The sequence below is a fragment of the Sebastes umbrosus genome, chromosome 17 (genome assembly GCF_015220745.1).
Source record: "Sebastes umbrosus isolate fSebUmb1 chromosome 17, fSebUmb1.pri, whole genome shotgun sequence".
In the NCBI taxonomy this organism is placed as follows: domain Eukaryota; kingdom Metazoa; phylum Chordata; class Actinopteri; order Perciformes; family Sebastidae; genus Sebastes; species Sebastes umbrosus.
The window spans coordinates 24,851,389-24,877,148 of record NC_051285.1 but is presented as its reverse complement, the minus strand read 5'-3'; the positions used below and the strand labels follow the sequence as shown (position 1 = coordinate 24,877,148).

The window sequence follows — 25,760 nt, the reverse complement described above, 5'->3', positions numbered from 1 at the left end:
TAGAAAATACATTCAATATTTAATAAAACCCTGAAAAATTATTTTCAGTCCCGTGCCATGTTTTCTTTTTGGGAAATCATGGTAGTTTGCAGTCACCGTCTGATTCTACTATACAGTAGGTCTGCAAGCTTGTTACCACACACACTATATTCACAAGTGGGAAAGAAGGCATTGGAATAACCCTGCATAATAAATCGAGTCAGATATCTTACTTGTAAATTGCTGAATTGCCTCGAGGTCGTGTAGTAGCAGCTGGCAATTCATTCTTTTGAGAATTTGCTGCATTTTTTCCTTGCTGTCAGCAGCATTTCAATACACAGAGGTCCTGCTCTGTTTTCCTTCATCCGTCAGCAACTGCTGTCAATGTGCCCTTGGAAATGTAGTGGAATTTACACCAACATGTCAATGACTGGGAAGGTAAAAGTCTACAGAATGTAAGAGAGAAATCTAAATAGTTACAAATCGAGAGAGACTTGGAGCTAGCTGTTTAGTCTCGCATGTAACTGTAAAAGTACTGTATACCATGTCGCATTAAAGCAGCAGTAGGTAGAATTGGAGCAAATAGGATAAAAAAAAAGTTATTTTTATATCATGGTCACTATATGCTGACAGAAGTGAGACAGGTAATCTGAAAAAAATCATGTGCCTCTCTGTCCTCCGGTGTCCCCCGGTGCTCCTAATGGCATCTGCAAGATTTCGCAGATCGGAGGGAAACAACCAATCAGAGCCGAGCTGGAGCCTTGCCGTCTCTGAGCAGCTGTCAATCACTTGCGAACTCCGATCAAACGGTCAAACTAGGCAGCGCCAATCAAATGTGAATCAATATTCTGTTAATGTAATGTCTATTTCATGTTTTCATGTAAATGTTTTCAGAAACATCTTGTAGTATACTGTTTAGCTGTAAAATTAGAAAGTTTGCTCCGGCTGGTGAGCAGTGCTTGGTATTTCCTCAACTGATCTCAACATGGCGGCCAGATCCCAAACTTTATCATTTTACAGCAAAACAGTACACTACAAGATGTTTCTGAAAACATTTGAGGTGAGAAATAGGCATTACAGTAACAGAATATTGATTCATATTTGAACAGCGCTGCCTAGTTTGACCGTTTGATCGGAGTTTGGGAGTGATTGACAGCTGCCTCCGTTGAATGAACGGCCAATAGGAACGCTCTCTCTCTGAAATGACCTGTGATGGTCAATATCTCCTGTCACTGGCTAGATTTTTTAAAGTCTGAAAACAGAGCCATGAGGAGATGCAGAAGTCTAGTTTTCTCTCAGAACACTTGAATTACAATATGCTGGAAGGTTATTAAGGGATTTTTGGTTGCTAAAACTATTCTAGATAGATAGATAGATAGATAGTAACTTTATTGATCCCGAGGGAAATTCAAGTTTCCAGCATCACAGTTCCATAGTGCAAAACATGTTAGTAAAAAGGCAGTAAAAAAGTTACTAGTGCAAAGTACAAAGTACAAAAAAATATACCAGATATAAAAATACAAGGAGATGAAGAAAACTGTTAAAACTGAATATAGTGCAGGGTAACAACTGAGATACACGACTATTAAAAAGGTGAATATAGTGCAGAAGAGACTAAGTTAAAAGTGAGTATAGTGCATTATTATCTTTATTCTACTAACTATTCTAAAAAAATCTACTTGAGCCACTGCTTTGTTCTGCAAATGCAATAAGTTTCCCATTATACTGGTATAATGTGTCAACATTGCCTAACCCATGTTCATCACAGCAGTGGCTGCAGTCAGGGCAGGACTGGTAGTGTGGTAATGTGACTGCCTCCAGTCACTGACAGTGTGCTACTGCAGTCAGTCAGTCGGTGCTGACTAGACCGGCTGGTTGCCTTACTGTCACACTGACACAGTAATCACTGTAGATACAGGTAAAGACCCAAGTAAGGAAATGCGGGAACCATAAATAGACAGAGCGTTTACAAAATACAAAGACATTTCTCTCCATAAAGCTACCGGAGCAGCTACTAGGACCAACTTCTCTCTCTCTCTGTCACTGGCTCTGGACTCCCCCTATACCGTTAGAGGCTGACGGACAACACAACAACACAGACCGAGGTCTGAAGGCCTCCGCGGGGATATTTCTCTTTTTAAAAAGAAGTCCAAGTATCATCCTAAGAAGTGAGGTAAGATTATGATCTTCCAATTATTGTATTTACATTGACTGTTTACACGGTAAGAGACCTACCAGACAGCAGTAGTATGAGCCAGTTAGCCTAGCTGTTAGCCTAGCTGCTAGCTGGCTAGTAGCATGCTAAGCGTTGCTCAGTAACCAATAGAAGGTAGCTACTGCTAGTTAGCTGTTAGCTAACGTTAATAGTTGGAGTTGGCTGTATCTTTACGGTGTTGTTTGGGCTTTAAGAAGACATATTTAACATGTTTAAGTGCTATGCATGAATCGTGATAATGTGTTGACTTTGTGTAGGTACATTCCAGTTAAAGTGTAGCTGATCTTCCCAGTATTAGCTGGCTAGCATTAGCACCACTATCAGCATCAGTTATCAGTGATAGATAGCCTTTACCTTGTTTTGTTAGAATAAAAGACAAAATAATAAGAAATAAAAACAAAATAACAAACAAAACAAGAGTAATAGTGTCCGAAAAGGAGTAGGTAGAAGTAAAACTTATATTTTCCTACCCCCTTTCTCACTTCTCCTCTAATAACTCAATAGTATGATAATATAATATATATAAACTATCCCATATTTATTTACATCCCAAATTAAATATATGAACAGCATCCCAAGTTTATTTACAACCCACATATCCATCCAGAGTTAAAAAGTAGATATAAACCAACCATTAACACACAACCCTTATTATCACAACTCTTCCTCATCCATATACCTCCCCAAAAATATATTTTTTGAATAGCTTTTTAAATTGATTTATATTTGAATGAATGAAAGACTTTATTTCGAACATAAAAATAAGTAAAAACAGATAAAAAAATAATAACAAACTAAACAAGAGTAATAGTGTCCAAAAAGGAGTAGGTAGAAGTAAAACTTATATTTCCCTATACCCATTTCTCACTTCTCCTCTAATAACTCATATATCATAGAATGATAATATAATATAATATAATATAATATAATATATAAACTATCCCAGATTTATTTACATCCCAAAATTAATATATGAACAGCATCCCAAGTTTATTTACAACCCACATATCCACCCGGAGTTAAAAAGTAGATATAAACCAACCCTTAACACAACCATTAACACAACCCTTATCACAACTCTTCCTCATCCATATAACTCCCAAAAATATCTTTTTTGTATAACTTTTTAAAGTGATTTATATTTGTGCTCCTCTTCAACCCATCACCTAACCCATCCCACAAATCAACCCCACAGACTGAAATACACATACTCTTCTTTCTTGTACGAAAACAATGCTTTTTAAAATTAAATTTTCCTCTTAAATTATAACCGCCCCTCCCTGTCACAAAACATTTTTTGAATATTGATATTTGGAACATAATTATTGCGGTTTTAAATAAGTGTTGCCGTTAGCCACGTTGTAATGATATTAACAACCTTAACATTTTTGTGGCAAATTACGGAACCGCAGGGCAAATTAAACTATTAAACACATTAAGTTGCTAATGATCTGGTTAATTCAAGATCTATGGAGAAATTAATGCATTAGTATTTGTGACAAAGTTAACTTATGTCAGCTGAACTCTACTTGCCTGACTATTTATAGAGTTTCTGTAGTGTTTGCTAAACCCTTATATATCAGTGCATCTGCTCCTATCACACATGATGCCTAGACTAGAAGACTGTCCATTTTGATTTGCTTCAGATGACATCAGATGCAGCCCCTTTAAATTGTCTGTTTCAATTCAATTCAAACAACTTTATTAATCCCTCTAGGGGCAATTAGTTTGGAGCAGCTTGTACATAAAAAACAATAAATAAAACATAGTGACACACAACAACAACAACAACAATATAAGTAAGCTAAAAAATATATAAAACAGGACCCAAAACAATTACTGATGTAAATTAGACATACTAATAAATAAACCGACTGAACAAGAACAACAGAAGGATCAGTCTAATAAAGGATAAAAGGATCTGTGACGGCAAAAGGATAAAAGTCCATAAGAAATATAAAATGTAAGGAGCATTCAATAATCTGATTGCAGATGGGATAAACTATCTAAGATAACGGTTAGTTTTACAGACCATAACGACGTCTTGATGGCAACAGAGAAAATTCACTGAAAAGCACATGACCAGAAGATGCTAAAATACCTTCCGCCTTACGGAGGATCTGCTGGTTTCAAAAAGAAATTCAAGTCTCTCTGATTCACACCAATAATCTTAGAACAGATTTTAACAATACTGTTGAGACTGTTTCTGCCTTTAACTGTGAAACCAACAGATAAAAGAAAAACAAAGGAGACTCTCAATGAAAGACTGATAAAAATGACAGAGGATTACGGGACTGACTGAGAAGAAATTCAGTTTGCTTAAGAGATGAATTCTATGTTGCCCCCTCTTTTGCCTGTTCCTTCAGGGTTTAGTTGCAGAGATGATGGCAGACAGTGCAGGGCTGCAATTTGTCAGCTCCTATGCTTTTGAAGCCATGCAGAAGGTGGATGTGGGACGCCTGGCCGCTCTGAGTGACCCTGAGCTGAGGCTGCTGCTGCCCTGCCTGGTGAGGATGGCTTTATGTGCTCCAGCTGATCAGAGCCAGTCCTGGGCACAGGACAAGAAGCTGATCCTCCGCCTGCTCTCTGGAGTGGAAGCTGTCAACTCCATTGTAGCGCTTTTGTCTGTTGACTTTCATGCCTTGGAGCAGGATGCACGAAAGGAGCAGCAGCTTAGGTATATCTGACTTTCCTCTGTTTTTTCATACATAACATTGTTTTTTTCATAAGAAACTCCATACAACTGATCAATGTTTTCCAAAAATCCACGGGAAGGTCATTTTTACCAGGATACACAATGTGCTGTCTTTTCCGCCAGGCACAAGGCAGGTGGCTCTAACGGAGAAAGCATCCTGGTGTCACAGCTACAGCATGGCCTGACCCTGGAGTTTGAACACAGTGATCCCCTCAGGAGACTCCGTCTGACCCTCAGTGAACTGTTGGCTATCATGAATAAGGTACAGTCAGAGTCCCCACATGATTCAGTAAATCAAAGGACATTGACAACATTAATGCAGTTCGCTTGAATGGTAAACATGGTGAGAGTATTTTTTTTATGAAACGAATGATGAACCATGATAAGAAAAGACAAGGATATGTGCTAAATGATGCTCAATTACATCTGAGAAATAAAACGTATACATGAAATTTATAAAGGTACTTAATAATTGGTTTTAAAGCTAGCACTTGTTATGCCACCCACAACTACCCGGACAAGACACTGCAGAAATGGGGTATTTTGGTGATTTCAGTGGCCTTAGTCCGAGCTGCTGGCTTTGGTATAATCTAGAGATGTGGAAGAGACAGATCTTTCATGCTTGAATATAGAGAGACAGAGTTGTCTATATCTAAAGAAATTAAAGCATGAATGATTTAGTACAAAATACTGAATGATTGAAAATATATTACTTGTGGAAATGAGCCTTGGATGAAAGAAACAAGATTACACAGCTTCCTTTACTTGTTCATCAAAGCTGAAGTTGGTATCAGAAATGATTCCCAAATTTCTAGCAGCTGCTCTCACATTGACTCACAAATTATATATTTCTTTGTACTACAATTTCCCTTCAGCGCTTGCATCTTCACCTAATAGGAGGCCTTGGGTGATTGATCCACACTGTGTTTCCCTTTCCCTTGTTGTTTCTCAGGTGGTCGACTCAAATGGAGAGTTTTTCTTGAAGTCCTCTGAACTCTTTGAAAGCCCTGTTTACTTGGACGAGGTCGCCGATGTCCTCTGCATTTTACAAGCAGGTACCCTACTCCTTTCATCTTCTTAATACTTTTACCTAAAGGTGCTGTGGAAGTGGGATGGTGCTGAATACAATGGCTTTTGTACACACATATATAATCAAACATTAGCTGTATATTAGGAAAAAAAACGACCTAATAGTAAAGCCAGCCTGAAAATATGACCTCAGTGATTATTTTTTCTTTTTCTCAGAGCTGCCTTCCCTGCTCCCCATCGTGGATGTGGCAGAGGCTTTGCTTCATGTCCGCAATGGAGACTGGTTTCTGTGTCTGTTGGTTGCCAATGTCCCTGACAGCTTCAATGAAGGTAATTCATCTGTCTCACAACACTGCACATGCTGTCAGCTGATAATGTGAGATAGAGTGGCTGTTTAATTGTCAGTACTAGCTTCATATGGTTAGTGAGTGTATCTGCTGTGGCGAAAATACGGCTTTACTTAACATTACATTAGAAGTGATAGCTTCATTATAATTATAGGCAGATTGCTATTGATTTGCCATCACACATTTTCTTTCGATTCTAGCCATGCCACTGACCTGAGGGTGTTTGTATTTGTCTTTGATTGATGAACATTATTGTCTTGCTCTGGCTCACAGAGTGTGCTTTGAGAGACACATTATAAGAAGATGCCCATCGTCTCCAGTGCCTCCTTAACACACAGAGGGTCAGGTCTATAAGTCAATAGCTTTTGTGTGTTATATAGCAGTCAACATTAAGGAATCCTTTGTTACAGGAAAATGCTTTGTTTCACTAAAATGAATTGATCTAAGGGGGAAGTATAGGAAATAGCTCTGTCTAGAAGCATCAAGGTTTGTCATGTTGAACACAAGCTGGTAAACAGACCTAACTCCACTGGCTCCTTTATGGCATATGAAATAATCCAGAAGTGGCAGAGATGGAAACTAATATCATTTCAGTGCATTGCCACAGTCTCAGCCAACCATAAACCGTTTGCCTTTCAAACTGTCACTGTGGAAAAATACAAGGAAAAATGAGATGAAATGCTGTCTTGTGATGGCCGTTAAATCTTATTTACAGGCAAATAAATGAGTCATGATTCTATGGTTTAGGGCATTTATGGAGGAACATGACTTGGCCATGACATTGGAGAAATGAGTCTTACTGTGGAGACCTTTAGACAAGGATCACATTATTAAGCAAACATGACATACAACATTACAATGTATTGATTGTATAGTATTACCCTTACTAAAATAACATTCAGTGAGCATGTTGCTAACAGGCAGCAAATCACCTGATACAAAAAATCAAAATGTAAAATTTGAGCGAATTCAAAAGTCCAACTTGTGTTTTTTTAAGGGTGTTATATCCTGCTTGTTGACTTAAATGTGCACCTCTGTCTTTGCAGTCTGTCGAGGTTTGATCAAGAATGGAGAGCGTCAGGATGAGGAGAGTGTGGGTGGTCGACGCAGGACTGAAGCCCTCAGGCAGCTCTGTCAGATGAACCCCTCACAGGCCCTCAACATCAGAGCTATGGTGGTGAGTTACACTTTTAATATAATTAACTAATAATTATAATGAATCATCACAGCTGCTTTATTCAGATGGAGATGCATTTGTGCTGAATTTATTCTGCTATATTCTGAGTTTTCTCATGTTAATTATGCATGTGTAAACCAAAAGCACAATTTTCAGCATCTCGTCAGTTTGTATGATACGCCTTCATGATTTGTGTGGAGAATTTTGCCAATTATTTGCAGAAACATGGTTGCATAAAAAATTAAGTATGATCTCGACATAAGTATTTACTGTAGCAACACGTCTTAAATGATTTTGCAGTTTCTGTTAACACTTAGGAAATATAAGGCCTCATTGCAGCCATGCCTTATCCGTTTATGCCTCCTTTAAAGGTCATGAATATTCAAATTCTAAACATAATGGCTTTAAAGCGACTATAATTGATATTTTTATGATAACGATGTATCAAATTAAAATGTCAAAACTGTGACAATGTGAATGGGATCACTGGTAGTGATGAACCTACCGAGAATAATCACCTGAATCTACAGCTTCCAGCTTTAATGTGACTTTCAGCAAATATTTTAGCTGTCCGACTCAAAACTATGTTTTGTACACTCACACCGCTCTCATAGCTTCGTTCTGCAGCTGTTTTCACTGAAAAAAATTCACTAAAAATCAATCAATAATGTTGCTCCGTAACTGCTGGATGTGTGTATAACCAATTATTTGCAAACAAGTTAACCAGATGAACTCAACAAGTGATGATATGTCAATGTTGTTGCCCCCAAGTGGCCCAAAAATCAGTTATTGCAGGTTTAGGTTAAGTGGTGTCGTAAAGCTGATCTTCTTAATGTTAGAATCAAAATATATTCTATATAATCATTGCATGCCATGTGTTATAAAGCTTTGTTAGTTAGGAATGATTTGCCAACAAATACACTTTGAGCTTTTATTTGTGAACAACAGGCCTCTTACACACAAAAGGCAATGTTTTGAAACCAAAATAGAGCTGAAACTATTTGTCAGTTAATCGATTAGTCAATCTTCAGAAAATTAATAGACAACTATGTTGTCGAATAATGATTTCAGCCTTTTTTCCAAGCAAAAAATGCCAAATATTCTCTGGTTCTAGCATCTTAATTGTGAGGATTTGCTACTTTTATTTGTCTATTGTGATAGAAAAAACTGAATATATTTGGGTTTTGAACAATTAGTGGGACAACACAAGACATCTTCACGCTAGGCTTCATGAAATTAAGAGGGACATTCAATTTTCTGCCATTTTATAGACCAAACAACTAATCGATTAATCAAGAAAATAATATGCAGATTCATTGGTAAATTGAATCAACTAGAGACGGGCTTTGTTTAGCCAGGAACATTATATTCTCTAGTTATTTCACACAAACACTTCATAAAAGTTAGAAAGATATTTGTCTTTACTGATTTATGTTGTGATACACTTTGGGAGAATTTTTTCTTCTTGCCCCCCCACACATTCTTAAGAAGGTTACAGCACAAGATCAGTTATTGATCAAGCTAAAACGATTAGTCAATCAACAGAAAATTAATCAGCAGCTGTCTTGATAATCAATTAATTAGTCATTTTTCAAGCAAAGATGCCAAAATATTTGCTTCTCTTTTATCTGTTTTACATCATTGTAAATTGAATATTTTATGGTTTGGGACTGTTGTTGTTCACCATAGAATTAGGTGTCATTTTTGTGAAATAACTCAAACATGATGTATTATTTGAATTTCTGAATATACTAGAAGACATAAACAAGTAAGTAAAGTAATGGGTTGTAGAACAAAACACATAGACACCACCAAATTTCAGTGTGGAGTGTCTTTTTGTTAGTTTTTTTCAACAAAATCTTATGCCATCAGAATAATATAATAATGTAATTGACTGTGTTGTTTATTCTGTGTATTCCCAGGTGGAGGAGTGTCACCTGCCTGGTCTGGGTGTGGCTCTGACTCTGGACTACAGGCCAGATACACCAGATGAGGCAGTCAGTCCCCTAGTCTCTTATGTCAGCGGTCTACTACTGGGTACCAATAGCAAAGTCCGTACCTGGTTCAGCATGTTCATTCGCAACGGACAACAGGTGAGGGGCCAGGCTTTATTCTGTATTGCATTTAATGTTGTTTAAATAGGCGCACACACACACTCACTCTAGTTTGTTCAAGTAGAAACAAAACTGGTTGCAGATGTAGTTTGGTGAGTTAACATAGAGAAGATTGTAATGCAGTGTGATCATTTTGTCTCATCATGTTGAGCAGAGGCAAAAGTACTCTGTGAGGTGACAAGACAAGATGTTGTGTTGTACTCATGGAGAACATTACAAGAGTCTCACCATGTTAGAGCGGACACCTCATCTGAGTCTACTGGATGAAATGGGGTCAAGTTAAACTAGCTCATGATTTATGATTTAACTTTGATTAGACAGGTTTTTAATGTGCATGTCATGTAATCATCCTGTATGAACGTGTAAAAACTATGGACACATTCTCAAACACACACGTTTCTTTTTCTATGCCCTCATTAATGCATTCTCCAGCCCAGCATGGGACCTTTGTTTGTCTGTCTTTCTCAATTGTCATATCTTCTATTAAATTGTCCTAAATTTAAGCCAATGTTTAATATAACAAAAGATATAAATGGAATCATGTATCTTTCCATCTGCTGGTATTTCTGGCAGTTCATGGAGACAGTTCACAGTCAGCCTTTCATTGCAAATGCAATCATTTGTTTGTTTCCCTTGAAATGTTTTTTTAAATTTCTTTTTAGACAATAAGGCTCTCCCTCAGCTCTGTAGAAAAGCCTCTCCGCTGGGGAAATGTATCGAAATGTTCTATATTTAGCTTTCTCTGTGTTATACATTACAACTCAGATGATTAGTCAATTAATTGATTGACAGAAAATTCATTGTCGACAATTTTTGTTAATCTATTAATTGTTTATTATCATAAGAAAAATGCCAAACATTCACTGGTTGGAGCCACAGCAGTTAACTCATGTCATTCTCTTTGTACTGCCAGCGAAAGAGAGAAAGCAGCTCTGTGCTGTGGCAGATGCGCAGACAGCTGCTGCTGGAGCTGGTCGCCATCCTGCCACGCTCACGCAGCACCCACGTGCCCAACGACGGTGATATGGGAGAGGAGGCCAGCTCAGGGTACTCTGGCCTCAGAGAGGAGCATGTGGTGAAGGCCAGCGCTCTGCTCCGACTCTACTGTGCTCTCATGGGCATTGCGGGCCTCAGGTAGGTCAAAGAGGATTTGATTGTTTTTAAAGTTTGATTTTGAGATTTGAAAAGAAGTGTTTTGCCTGTTGTTTTTAACTCTGAATGCTTTATTTATTCCAGCATATATTAGAAATGTTCCACAGTCAGTGAATTTTTTTTAAAGAATTGGCTTAATTCTAAAACATTCATGTCTTAGAGATAATATACTCAATGTGATCCCGCTACAGACCCACAGATGAAGAGGCAGAGCAGCTCTTGCAGTTGATGACCAGCCGCCCCCCGGCCACTCCTGCTGGCGTCCGCTTCGTCTCTCTGTCCTTCTGCAAGCTGCTGGCCTTCCCTACTCTGGTCAGGTACATAAAGCTAGTGTTATTGACTCTTACTTTTATAAGTCTTTGTTTTATTCAGCAAACACAAACACATTAGGTTGGGATCACATACTCTATTCAATTTTCTCTTCAAGTTTTGATTTTCTGCCAATGCATGCTGCCTGCCAGAAGTCCTCTCTGCATCTTTTGGAATTGATTGTCACTTTGTTATATGGAGTTTAAGTATTGTCATCTGTGTGTGTGTTTGTGTCCAGCACTCCAGAGCAGGAACAGCTGATGGTCATGTGGCTCAGCTGGATGATCAAAGAGGAGGAATACTTTGAGAGGTAAAGAGAATCTCTTTACAGTTTTTATGATAATGAGGCTGTTGTTTTCAATATATTTTAATGTTAAGTTACATAACGTTTTTTACATAATGCCGTGCCACTGTATGCATCTTTCCTCTCTCACACATCCACTTCCTAAGTACATACACAAATGTTTGTTTTTTCTGTAGGCCTATAAAATGTATTATTTCCTGATAAACTCAGCAAAGCTTTTATTTGTATGTTAATATGGCCTGTCTTAACAACAAATAATAACTGCAGCAGTGCATATGAATGTGTATTTGTTTGTGACTCTAGTCTATAAAGTATAAATCATCAGAGTTTTAAGTGATTTTAGGGGCAACTAAGGGGATGCAGACTGAGAGAAGAAGGTGTGTGTGTCTGTGTGTGAGTGAATGTGGTGTGTGTGGGTTGATGCAACAAGCTTAATCAGTTTATTAAAATTCTGTCCTGTAAGATGCAGGATTAACGACAAGTCTGAGTGTCTTTTCTCACTTGCCTCTCATGCATATGTGTGTCCTCCTCCTTACAGTGCTGCAGGCGTATCTGCTTCTTTTGGAGAGATGCTATTACTGGTTGCCATGTATTTCCATAGCAACCAGCTCAGCTCCATTATTGAGTTGGTGTGCTCTACTTTGGGGATGAAGGTAAGGTGGTAGGTGGGAGGGAGGCAGTGATCAATACATCAGTCTGGCTGACCAGCTACTGGCCCCAATCCACTCCTCCACTGCAGCACTGGTGCATAGAAAGACTATATCACTGATGAAACACTTGCAGCATACACATATCTACCAAGACACTCTGTACCCTGTGGCCAATTTGCTGTTTTATTACTTATTAAGTGCACTATTGTTTCCTGCCTGTGTGCTAAGTAGTTTTCCTGTCTCAGTGTATTTTCCACTAAGATGTGTAATGTAATTGGATTTAGAGCCTGTTTGTTTCCACCCCGAGGGCAAACCTCTCAATTCAATGCTGCGCCTGCCATGTAGAATTCTTCTTATGAAATATGAAAGGAGGGAATTACAAAATACCAGCACTGTTGCCTGCAGGTTGTTTTCACTCACAGTAAACCTACCATTGTTGATGTTCTCTTTTTTTGTGCCAATTTTCAACAGATTGCCATCAAGCCCAGCTCTCTAAGCAAGATGAAGACAATCTTCACACAGGAGATCTTCACAGAACAGGTACATGCATTGTAATCCTTTAATCCTTATGCACATTTTCTCCCTGCTAATTCCAGTTTTCAATGATTTATTTGTTTAGGCTTTTAGTACGGAAGTTAGAAAAAATTATCCTGACAAAAAAAATTCACCTGTTTCCACAGATGGGGGAAAAAAAGGCAAAACTTTTTTTCCCCCACCTGGCAAACCACCTGTTTCACAAATGTAAAAAAAAAAAAAAGGAACTTAGACAAAATATCCTGGCAAACCATTTTTTCACCTGTTCTTAATGGTGCTGTACGATATCCAGAGCATTATATAGCATCAAACACCTATTTGCTATGTAAAGATATAGTGGAGTAATCTACCTGAGTAATCAGAGATTCTCCTTTGTTGACATAAACGGTCCGGCCGTGCATGCCAGCCGCCGGCTGGTAGTGGCTAGAAGGGAGCCTGCAAACTAGGGAATCTCTCGTGAAGGCATTTATTGTTGAATAGTTAAGGTTAGGCATTGACCTCTAATAGTTAAGGTTAGGCATTGACATCTAATAGTTAAGGTTAGGCATTGACCTTGAATAGTTAAAGTTAGGCATTGACCTGGAATAGTTAAGGTTAGGCATTGACCTTGAATAGTTAAAGTTAGGCATTGACCTCGAAGAGTTACGGTTAGGATAAGCTGTCGTCCCGCAAGAGTTTTTGCATGTTTTTGCAGATCTTAGATCAGATTTCACGGTTTTCAGGCTCCCATCTAGACACGACCCCGCCGGCTCAGCTGTCGCCATGTTGAGAGCTGTGCAGAGGCAATAGAAATGCTCCCAATCTAGTATTTAGCACTTATTAGCTATAAACAGAGGAGAGAAAACAATTTGGATCAGACTTAGAAATTTTCTCCCTTACCTGTCAGGGCTTCAGTATTTTATTCTCATCGTCTCTCATTTATTTTCCCCACCCAGAGCTACTATAAACTCAGGAATGTAGAAGGTTTTGATTTAACAACTTGTCAAAATGAAATAAAAAGTCCCTCTAAAAGTGGCCATAAATCACTTTAATGTACATTATTTAACACTAGCCAGAAGTTTTTGGTAAAGATAAAGATACCTCAGTGTAACAAGATCTTGGACAAATTTCTCTCGTTCCACTGCGTACAATCATCATATGGCCCAGTCCTACATCTGAGTCTGTACTTGATGTATGATGCAGTAAGTGATGTTTGCTCGCACGTATGTTGCTAATCGTAATTAGCAATCAAGAGTGTTCACATTACCATACTTTGGGTTGAAGAATGAAAGGAGCTTGTTAGTGAAGGAGCCATAAAAAAGAAATAAAATTCAAAGTTGTGAACATTCTCACTATAATGTGACGTTGAACTATACAAGATTTGTGGGTGTGCTTTGTCTATTTTCCATTGTTTCTTTTTAGATAATTTTTTATTTCTGATGTGTAGGTGGTTACAGCACATGCGGTGAGGGTTGCAGTGACCAACAACTTAAGTGCCACCATCACAGGATTCCTCCCCATTCACTGTATCTACCAGCTGCTCCGTAGCCGAGCCTTCACCAAGCACAAAGTGTCCATCAAGGTAGGAGACGTGCACTCGATGGCTCATGCACAACTACATGACTAGTGTTTCGACTTATTTAAAAATTAATTTTGCCCTCCGGTGCTATCCTTGTGTGCATCTTCCAGGATTGGATCTATCGCCAGCTCTGTGAGACAACCACCCCCATCCACACCCAACTGATTCCCCTAATTGACGCCTATATCAACTCCATCCTCACTCCAGCATCAAAGGCCAATCCAGAGGCCACCAACCAGCCCATCACGGAGCAGGAGATCCTTAATGTCTTCCAGAGCTCTGCTGGGGTGAGTCAGCCCTCGGGCGTCACAAGAACTGCAAAAACCCTAAACTGCACCCAACCGTTAATGGTGTTTGTGTTTGTTTTATGGTGTGTTCTTTATTTTACATATCTTATTTTGATGATATCTGACAGTATTTGTGAGAATTTGAACGTAGCATTTGAGTTCCCAGAGTGAATGGAGTTGGATATCACTTTACAGAATGTTTAATATTAGATCTTTTTATTTCTTCAAAACCCTTTTGTATTTAAAAACAAGTCTTGTTTGTTGCTTCAAGCATTCCATGTTTTATATTGCTGATGAATCTTTTGAAAGTATCCATCCCCACATTCTCTGAAAATGCAGAGCCCTACTTTGCTGCCCGTCCTTTACCTGTAGCTGTTGTTTTGCTTCTTTTTTTGCTATTGGTTAGCAAGGGGAGGGCAGTCGAGGAGGACGGCAGCGCTACTCCATCACCACCCAACTCCTTATCCTCTACTACATCCTGTCTTATGAGGAGAACCTGTTGGCGAGCACCAAACAACTGGGTATGTACAAGACAATAACCGTGTCCCATAGAACAAAGCACTGTGCCTGACTTCCCACTGTAATGTTGGCTCACTTCCTTTCCATTTCTTATTTTCTCGTCTTCTGCCCGTCTAAAGTGCATCCGTTGTCATCTCCTCTGCTGAAGGAGGCATTGTATGTGAGATGGGGGGAATTTGTCAGGCAGTGAGAGGAGAAAGGCAGCTTTTGTCCTCTGTTAAGTTGTAGGAGATGCTCTCACTCTGGATGTGCAGTCATTCATCCTTTTCTCTCTTGGCACTGAATGTTGGCTGCTTCATAGAGAATAAATGGAAGGCTGACAAAGAGCCAAGTACAATGGCTGCGGGAGCTGAGCTAACTAGGACAGCTGTAGGTTAGATTGAGCATTAGCAGTTAGCCTAGTCAGTGTTTATTCTCTCCCATGACGAGCTCTCCTCTTGCCCTTCATTAGGCCAGATTTATGTGAGAGTTTATGCCCATCTCTTTAATTGCTGTGTTTACCCAAGTGCTCCCGCAGCCTTCAAGGAAGGAGTAATGAAGCCCATCAGCAGTGGTAATGAACCCACGTCAATGAAAAATCACCTCCGCTCCTCTAACGCATCGGCACAGTGGCTCTGGCGTCCTTACACTGCCAAATAAAACACTTATGCTCGGTCTTGTCCTTTTCTTGCTTTATGTTATCACCCTCTCTATTTCCTGTCTTATAGTTTCTTTGCTTCACTCACCCTTTTTCTCTCTTTTTTTAAAGCCCTGATGCAGAGGAAGCCAAAGTCCTACTCAGCAGCCTTGATGGACCAGATCCCCATTAAGTATTTGGTTACCCAGGCCCAGGGACTGCAGCAGGAGCTAGGGGGTGAGACATTGACTTATAGCCATGTTTTATTTTGCTAATATGGTATTACATACTTGGGAGCACACAAGTTGTATACCAAGATTGTGGTAATAACCCTGCATTACATATCACAGTAAATATCACTACTCCACCAGAAAAGCTTCCAATCTGTTTGTCTTTCCCTCAACAAAATGAGCTATTTTTTGTCTGTGCAGTGATAAAGGATGTGAGCGATTATCCCTTGTTGGAAACAAATCAGGCTTTTATGTTTGAAAAAAGGGAACAACACAAGTGATTAATTGCATGATTGTCCATGGTTAATTGCGATGAATCGCACATTTTTTATCTGCTCAAAATGTACCTTAAAGGGAGATTTATCAAGTATTTAATACTCTTATCAACATGGCAGTGGGCAAATATGCTTGCTTTATGCAAATGTATGTTTATATTTATTATTGGAAATCAATTACCAACACAAAACAATGACAAATATTGTCCAGAAACCCTCACAGGTACTGCATTTAGCATAAGAATTATGCTCAGATCATAACATGGCAAACTCAAGCCCAACAGACAACAACAGCTGTCATTGTGTCATTGTGTGCTGACTTGACATGTCTGTAAAGGGGAGACTCGTGGGTACCCATAGAACCCATTTTCATTCACATATCTTGAGGTCAGAGGTCAAGGGACCCCTTTTGAAAATGTCCATGCCAGTTTTTCCTTGCCAAAATGCGTTAAAGAAATGAGCTGCATTAAAACAAATTTGTGTTAACGCGTTATTACTAACACACAAAAAAGAAAATCAAAATACACAAAATTCTTGTGGTTAATAAACTTACAAATAGCCTTCCTTTCTCTTTCCCTGTTCCCCAGGTCTGCACTCTGCCCTGCTGAGGCTGCTGGCCACCAACTACCCCCACCTATGTCTAGTGGAGGACTGGGTGTGTGAAGAGGAGGTGACTGGTACGCTGCCCCTGCTGAGGAGGATGATGCTTCCCAGCAACACCTGCAGATACACTCAGAGCCAGCTCCACCAGGGTGAGGAGGACAGGAATAAGGGATGAAAATAACAGGGTTGGGGCAGAAGGTTATCAAAGTCCTATAACAATCAGTGCCACATACTGTATAGGCATAAGGTAAATAGAAACAAAACAACACTACAAGAGTTGATTAGATACAATTAAAAGGTAAACTGACATTGTTTGGATTGAAAAGATTAAATAATAAACCTCAGATTAAAGCCAGCCAAACAGCAGTGATAGTAACCTAGGTACAGTAGGTAGTGTGTATGTAGGTAAGAGAGTAGTGTTGCCAGTCTTGAGTGGAACAGGGAAGAGACACTAATATTGTATAATACATTGACAGGTATAAGCCGTTATCCAACTGGAATCTTATCTCAATAGTTAATCCTTCAAGGTTGAGAGGATTATGCTGTAATTGGCTTTTCTTTGACAGAGATCCTTGACAAAATGCAAAAGTGTAACAGATAATCAGTTCTACACACCATTATACAGGTTAATGTATATGTACCTTTACAAATTTATATTTTATGTTTTTATGCAACCGTGCACGACTGTGTAGTTTTAACATATCCAGGGTGTGTTTAAGGCTCCCTCTACGTTGCAACCCTCTTCAGAATAATGGTGACAAGAAAGACAATGGATGGATTATTTATGAAAGTATGGTAAGAATAGAGAAATAGCTGCTCTGCCTCTTAGGGCTTGGCGGTAGGAGGTGAACAGGGGTTTCAATTGAGTTAGAACACACAGACTCAACAGGTTGGTGTTCATTCTGTGGATTTGACACTTATCACCTTTGATTAACATTTTTTTTGTGGATTAAGGTTAAAGGATGATACCACTGTAGTTTTATTTTCTTCTGACCACCATTAAGTCTAAACAAATGTGTTTCCAGATGTTGCTACTGTCTATTTAATGCTTCAGAGGTTTTTGGTTTCTATTAATTTCAGTGTGCACATTTGGTTAAAATGTATTAAAATTCAGCTGTTTGTCATCCCCCCCCAAGCCTTCCAGAAGTTACCGTCCAGCAGTCCCAGGCTGATGCGGATCCTGGAGCATTTAACGCTGCTTTCACCCGCTGACCTGATCCCGTATGCAGAGGCCCTCACAGCCAGCATGGCTCTGCTGCTGGAGCCCGCTGTGCCTCGCCGAATACTGCAGACACTTAACAAGCTCTGGATGGGCCTCAACACTGTGATGCCCCGCAGGTATATGCTCTGGACATGATTACATGTTGTGACAAAGGATAGAAATTGCTACTGTGACAGCCTCAAGTGAGAAAACCACATGGGAGTAATACATCGTGGTTATTGGAAAATTCAATTTGTTTACGTTGTGCAAGTTTAAATTTCACATAAGAATCCAGATAATTGTTATGCCTACTGCATATGGTATATTTTCTGCCTTAAGGCATTATTAGTATGCCTTAAATTAATGGTATCACTTGAGTATTGGGGCTCAAAATCAAGGCCAAAGGCCTTCAGAGGCCAAATAAGTATCTTATCTTCACTAATTAGAATTTGGGATCTTTTGCTCAATTTCATAAGAAAAAAGTAAATAAAAAAAAAACAGAGAATACATATGAATCCACGGATTAAGTGCTATTTTTTTCCTGCTGGTTCGATTTATAATTGTATGTATTTTCAGAAAAGGTTAACAGTAATACTTGACTTGGGGTCGTCTCTCCCAAGGCTGTGTAAAGTTGCTGTGAGACTCTGTAAATGGAATAAAGGGAGACCGGTGGAACAAGAGTTGTAACCCTTAACCCCAGGCTGATGCTCAATGATTATTGTGTGAATAGATCAGAGGTATTGAGCCAAACAACTCTGTCAGCCTGCGTGAACTCTCTGGACAGAAAAGGGTGACCCTCACTCTGCCCCGGGGCCCACAGGAGCACAGTTACCAAAGCTCTGAGCAGACATCCTATCGATCCAGAAGGTCTCTGTAACAAGAAGAGCTCAGGGCAGGAAAACTGAGGGAGATTCACCAAGAGGGAGATGTGAGGGATTGTTTCCCCCCTCCCTCTTCTCTTCCTCACTCCCTCTCATAGTATTGAATGTTACAGAGGGCCGGGTTCTGGTGAACCCAGCAGGAGGACAGTAGTGTCAGATTTCACACAGATTCACTGATTGATGCCAGTGCGCAAGCTGCAGGAAGGCATGGAGCTCCAAGAGTACCCTGCTGTTCATAGTTTAACATCGGTCTGATAAGAGAGATTGAGGGTGAATAGCTGCCACTGCCTAATTTGTGAGTAACTGAATTAAACTCCTACTGAAGTGTGTCTCACATTTTAGAATATTTGTCCTCTAAAACACAATGAATCCAATTTGTAAAAAAGGTGGTCAGTTCATGACTAGTTCATCTGGATAAGTGTGATATTTTTGTCAACCAGCAATTTTACTATTATCCTTTGAAAAGTGCCACAATGTCTCTTTATGTGCTGTCAGGCTTTTCAAATGTTAGGCATCTCAATTTGAAATTAAATTCTTTCTTATGAAGCTCCAAACACTGGGCTAAAAAAGAAAAGAAAAACGGTTGCGTATTTTCTCCACTTCATAATACTGAATGTGATATGAGTGAAAGTTAAAACTGATGTCTGTGTTGCAGGTTGTGGGTGATGACCGTAAACGCCCTCCAACCTTCAGCTAAGCTGCTCAGGCAGCAGACGTACACTCAGAACGACCTGATGGTGGACCCTCTCATTGTGCTGCGCTGTGATCAACGGGTGTACAGGTAACTACAAGACATATTATATATTCAAATTTAACGTGATATTAACGCATTACAGTAAAATTCGTTTTAATGCCACCAATTTCTTTAATGCATTGTGAAATTAGCACCAACCTAGGTTGTCACGAAGGAGGCTAAATAACGCTCCAAACTTGCGCTAAATTGCATAGTATGGCGAGGAAAAACTGGCATGGCCATTATCAAAGGGGTCCCTTGACCCCTGACCTGAAGATATGTGAATGAAAATGGTTTTCTGTGGGTACGCACGAGTCTCCCCTTTACAGACATGCCCACTTTATGATAATTACATGCAGTTTGGGGCAACTGTGAGGGTTTCTGGACAACATTTGTCATTGTTTTGTATTGTTAATTCATTTCCAGTAATAAATATATACATACATTTGCATAAAACAAGCATATTTGCTCACTCCCATGTTGATAAGAGTATTAAATACTTGACAAATCTACCTTTAAGGTACATTTGAAAAGAAAAAAAAGTGTGATTAATTTGCAATTAACTATGGACAATCATGCGATTAAAGGCAATTAAATATTTGAATTGATTGACAGCCCTATAAAAAAAACTAAATAACAGGTTCAACTTTTAATTTTTTTTCCAGGTGTCCTCCTGTGATGGACATTGTGCTTCACATGCTGAATGGCTACCTGCTGGCCTCAAAAGCCTACCTACACTGCCACCTGAAGGAGACGGCTGACTTTGATCGGCAAAGCCAGACGGTCTCAAACCTGGGCGTGCCCGGACAGCCAGATACACCCGAGGTCACCAGGGAGGAGCTGAAAAACGCCCTTCTAGCTGCACAGGTATTTATAACACACTTTTTCTCCTTCACATACTCAGACTTCACTTTTTTTAAAGAAGACTCTTAGTTTTATTTTCATGTCATGGGGGTTTGGTAAAGCATGAATGCATAAATAATATGGCATGAGATAATGTGGCATGAAAAAATATGTAAGAGATGACCTTTCACACTTAGCCATGGTAACCACCTGTTTCTGTTTAACCCCAGGACAGCGCAGCAGTCCAGATTCTCCTGGAAGTTTGTCTGCCAACCTCCGAAGAGCAGCAGCTGGGGGCCAACACAGAGAGCCTGCTGAGTAGCATTAGGGGCCCCTTGCCAGGGAAATCGAAACAGGGAAGCCTGGGGCCGCGAGCCAGGGGGGGCGTGGAGGACGCCGAGCCAGAGGGAGGCCTGCTCAGTGACTTGAGGGAGGTGCAATGTCTCATCTGTTGTCTGCTGCATCAGATGTTCATTGCCGACCCTAACATTGCCAAATTGGTCCACTTTCAGGTAACACAATGAGACGAAGATGAAGTGGGCTGTACAGTTGATGTTTGTTGTTTTTACTGTGACAGTGGGAGGGCTGGCAGGTTTACACAGTCGCAAACATAAAAGAGAGTGTTGTAACAGGACAGATTCAAAGGCCAACAAGGGTGTGTGTTGTTCAGATTCCTGCTTCTTAATATTACTGCACGACTAGATTGTCTTGCTTCCCTCCAAATGTTGCCATTAGAAACTAATGTTATCACGCAAATACCCTTTGTGTGAGTAGTTGAGTGGATAGTGCCATATTACTGAAAATACCTTCCAGTCAGTTTTTCAAAAGAGCCAAGTCATGTTGACCCCATTAGTCATCATCACATTCTGCCATGGCATTAGTGGTAAGTGACTGCAGCACTCCCAGGAGTAGCAGACAGCCATATGGTGGACTTCATCAAACCAATCATCCCTCTGTCACACTAATCCACCCTTGTCCACACTGCCAAGTAGAAGTTGCGGTTTGCATTTGTGTAAATACACATGTTTAATATAAAAGTACTTGTGTGCTTTAATGACTATTTGATTTGAATTTACTGTGCATTCCTCATTCCTCCCTTGTCATTCTTGTTTTCTTATCACAAGATTTATATTTCCTGTTCTCTCCGTCTCTGTCTGTCAGGGTTACCCTCAAGCTCTGCTGCCTCTAACTGTGGCAGGCATCCCCTCCATCCATATCTGTCTGGACTTCATCCCAGAGCTGCTGGCCCAGCCCCAGCTGGAAAAGCAGGTGAGGCCTCCCAACCTCCCCTCCCCTCCCCTCCCTTCCCCTCTCATCTTCCCTCTTTTTCCTGGCTTTAAATCCCAGACTTGCCCTGGGCTTGTGCCAGAGCCTCTCTTACACTTCCATGTGTTTTTTTAAAGCAGCTCTATTGGATGCTCTCTGCGGAGTGTTTGCATATTTGCAGCATAAATATGTGGGGGGGAAATGTGTAGCCGTTCTGAATGTGTGTGTCCACACAGATCTTTGCAATCCAGTTGCTGTCGTACTTGTGCACCCAGTACGCGCTACCCAAGTCCCTCAGTGTGGCCAGGTTGGCCGTCAGTGTCATGGGCACCCTCCTCACAGGTCGGTAAACTGAACTGTTCCTTGTCTTTACATCTCATACATTCATGCTTTTGGTTGTAGCCTCCTTTGCTCACATACTTCTTTTTTATATACTTTTGTATCTCCATCATTGAATTGGCTCCCAGCAGACTCACTGTATTACTGTAACTCACAATTCAGCCTATATACATTATATCAGCTGTTGTCATACAGTATGTCTTGATATTTGTATCCCTATATTTGGCTGCCACCATCTGGCCTTTGGCTGCCAGTGCAGCATTCTCTCTCTCCATTACATATGTGCACAGTGTGTAACAGCCTATCACCACTGTATTTATTACTGTAAGTGCGTTCTGTTTTTTAGTGCTGACTCGTGCGAAGCGCTTCTCCTTCTTCATGCCCATCCTGCCATGCCTGGTGGCCTTCTGCCAGGCCTTCCCTCCGCTCTATGATGAAGTCGCGGGTCTGCTAGTACAAGTGGGCCAGGTTTGTGCCTCCGATGTTGCCACCGAAGCCAGGGACATCGACCCTCTCATCGCCCGTAAGTATAGTTGGTCATGGGTGGCTTTTCATCAGTACACAATTTGTAAAAATTCCTTTTCATTGCTGTGACCACCAGTGTAGAAACACTATGTATGTAGTATACTGTACATCATTGAGGTTATCAAGTAGGGACCTCCTGACAGATGTTTAGGTAAGTTCCTCTTCCATACAGATTAACAGAAACTCTGGTGTCCTAGAGCTGCCTCTATGTATACTTGATGTCAGTACTGACCAGGAAACAATTTGGACTTACAGACACAGTCGCTCTCCTGAAGACTTTATTCATATTAGACATTGAGAGATCAACCAACATGAAACAGCTAAAGCATTTTTGGCTTTTTAGTTTTAGATCAGAGACTGTCACTAAGTAATATTGGTTGACTTTTTCTATAATTAGCTGTGCCCTTTACCTACACATGGGGTTAGACCAAATTAAACAGATAGGAGTGTCCTGATTTAAAAAAAAAAAAAACGTTTCACAAAGTTTTAATCAAACGCTGGTATGGTTCAACCTCTGGTGGGGCTCATTTGGGTGGCTGTGAACGCATTTAATCGTACTCTGATGCGGACCAAAACAACCGGTCCGAGACCGCTTGCGAGAGGTGGTCTCAGACTGTTTCCAAGTGAACCAAAACGCAGGCTGCCTGCGCGGGCATCTGTTAAGATGGACACAGGTTAATGACAGGTTAGCATGAGTGGGAGAGGACTGACCTGGACCCCTGCAGAAGACCGATGTTTGCTTGACATCTGGGCCGAAGAGAACACACTCAATAAAGTCCACAAAAACAGTGACGTTTATAAAGTCATTTGAGATAAACTGGAGAAGGAATTCATGCGCACAGTCGATCAGTGCAGAGTCAAAGTGGAAAAACTTTGACAGCAGTATTTCAAAGTCCGCAATTCCCTGCATATAAGTAACAGCTCTTGAGACAAAGAAGATAAATGCGCTCCTTTGTGCACGTCCCTTAGCAAAATAATTGTTTTATTTGGTCCACTTTAATGAACCCAAACCAGACTAAATAGAAAACGAACCAAAAGTATCAATTCCACTCTGATTCAGACTAGCCAAATGGGTTATGGCTTGTGAAAGCACCGTTAGTCACTTAATAGAGTCTCGATCCAATATTTCAATTTTACTACATAATGGAGCTGCACACTTTACCTAAAGTAGGCTCGCATTAGATTTGATAAAGCTAAATTAAATCAATATTTTTGACAGTTTAATATTTTTGAATTAACAAATTTGCATCCTTTAAACATTTCCTTCAATGGTTAAGGAAAAAGAACACAATCTTCCACTGGATTGCTACTCTAACAATACTGTGAGTAGTTTTCCACCTGGCTGGAAGCACCACGGGCAACGATTTAACCTGTGCCCCTGCAATGTTGCGACATGTTTTGTATTTTTTGGGCTGCTCCATCCAGGTGCCCCAATTAATATCATCTGGTGATCTTATCCTGAGTGTGCCAGATCGCATCCAAATAAAAAAAAAGTCAGCCTTGATCAGCCTTAAATACTGATCCTGCAGATTGACTCGGGGCAACTCTAACTATAGATAATATATATATAGCTTTTAGATTTTGAAGTGATCTGTGACATATGTACATGTCAGAAACTGCGAACAAATCTGCAGTGTAGATCAGTCATAACTATAATAATGTAATGGAGACTAGAAGAGTAAGTAATGTGTTTAAGTAATAACATTAATAAGAAGTATGTCATTTTCCTGCCTCAGGCCTGCAGTATCTGAAGGAGAAGCCTCAGGGGTCTGCGGCTCCAGGGGGAGGCTCCTCCAAGCTGACTTTACCTCAGAGGACAGCAGAGGACCTTGGTGGAGCTGACCCTGATGTCCAGCTCTGCTACTGTGTAGAGGCCACCTTCATGGACATCATCAGCTCCACCCTTCATGGACTATAGACACACACATTCTAGAGGAAGAGGAGGGACTGGACTTAAACCAACAACTCTAAACACTGCCTCTGAAAGACATCATACTCCTGAGAGGGCTACTGTCAATACACATCCGTTCATCTTTAACAAATGGACTCAGACCGATGTCACCTTTGTCATTGGCTTACCTACACTGTAAGGTTGTGGGTTACTCTCATTCTGTGCACACGATGGCAAATGTTGTACTGCATATCCATTCTAGTCTGTTCAGTCCGGACTGAAGTCAAGCACTGAAAACTCCATCCTCCATATCGTTTCACCCCCTGTAAATATATCATGATTTGCAATTTATTTAGAAAATGTATGTTTATGTGATCTGTCAGAGTTTTTGTAGAAAGTAAAATACTGAAAATGTTAAATGGGTCCATTTTATTGACCTCTATAGGCATATTTTTCTAAGCTGTAAGTGACCTTTTCTCAGCAACTGAAAAAAAGAAAAATGTTGCCTTGAAATAATAATGCAGAGCTTTTGTAGGCTACTGTGTTTGTTTTTAATAAAACAAAGAAACCCTTTCATTGATGAGGTTTATTTGGGATAAAGCCTGGGGAAACATTTTGGTTCATGAGTTTGTGTTGTGTCCATCTATTCCTTGGTTGGAAATCTAAACTTGTCTTGGTCTTGTGGGTTTCCCCGACTCGCACAGCCCGACAGATGAGTTTGTTGACAGTTTGTGGGTCCTGGTCCTTTCTAGAAGGTAACCCACGAGTTGGGAAACTCGTGAGATGGGTAAGGTTAGGCATTGATCTCAAATAGCAAAGGCATAGGCGTAGTTTGAACTTTAAGGTTTGGGGTTCACAAAAAAAATCTAGAAGGAATGTAATGTGTACAACGCAGAGAGGTCTAATGTATTGGGATGCGTTTAGCCTACATATTACACCCTCCAAACAGAATGTGACGCGAGCGTCGGTAGCAAAATCAGTTTGATCGCATTGTTTTCTATTGGAATTAATTAGAGTGACGAAGCGCTGCACAGCTGAACTTATGTCAGACGTCCTGTTTCTATTTATTCCTTATTCCAACGGATGAGGAACGTCTGATTGGTGAAGTTGAAATGAGGAGTTATCTGATACGATACCTCCTCATTTCACTACAAACACCTAAAGAAGGTGACAGCTGGCTGGAGGGAGACCGTCAGGAGTCATTTTCAGTAAATATCGCAGTATAAAAGCTGTGTTTTCTGTTTAAAAAAACACAAATGTTGGAAGATAGCAAGTAACCTACTACTCACCCATCTTTTAAGTGTTTCTAGTCTGATCTCGACCGCATTACGTGACGTGTAGTTTACATGACGTAACAGAAAGTGCATATTTAACGGTGTGGACAGAGAGTGTCCAATGTTATCAGGCTATAAGTAAATAAAAATACCACAATCTATCTTCTTTCAACTTCTATCTTCTTATCTTGTTGGTTTCTTATTCTGTCAATAT

General features: G+C 40.1%; 1 protein-coding gene across 2 annotated transcripts; it reads left to right on the top strand.

Annotated features, from left to right (window-relative positions):
• The first annotated feature begins 1,745 nt into the window (after positions 1-1,745).
• On the top strand, positions 1,746-24,848 carry ints2 (integrator complex subunit 2). 2 transcript variants are annotated; one of them, XM_037748983.1, is made up of 25 exons: positions 1,746-2,147; positions 4,561-4,871; positions 5,013-5,151; positions 5,842-5,944; positions 6,135-6,248; positions 7,312-7,442; positions 9,365-9,535; positions 10,470-10,690; positions 10,900-11,025; positions 11,256-11,327; positions 11,860-11,974; positions 12,443-12,511; positions 13,932-14,066; positions 14,174-14,350; positions 14,757-14,871; positions 15,618-15,722; positions 16,578-16,742; positions 17,730-17,931; positions 19,331-19,456; positions 20,074-20,275; positions 20,482-20,763; positions 21,413-21,520; positions 21,754-21,859; positions 22,203-22,379; positions 24,118-24,848. In XM_037748983.1, exons 2-25 carry the CDS (start codon positions 4,576-4,578, stop codon positions 24,297-24,299), a joined length of 3,639 nt encoding a protein of 1,212 aa, XP_037604911.1. In that variant the 5' UTR covers positions 1,746-2,147; positions 4,561-4,575; the 3' UTR covers positions 24,300-24,848. The 2 variants fall into 2 exon arrangements, with proteins under 2 accessions (XP_037604911.1, XP_037604910.1); XM_037748982.1 differs by having other exon boundaries at positions 1,746-2,152.
• Positions 24,849-25,760: the final 912 nt, after the last annotated feature.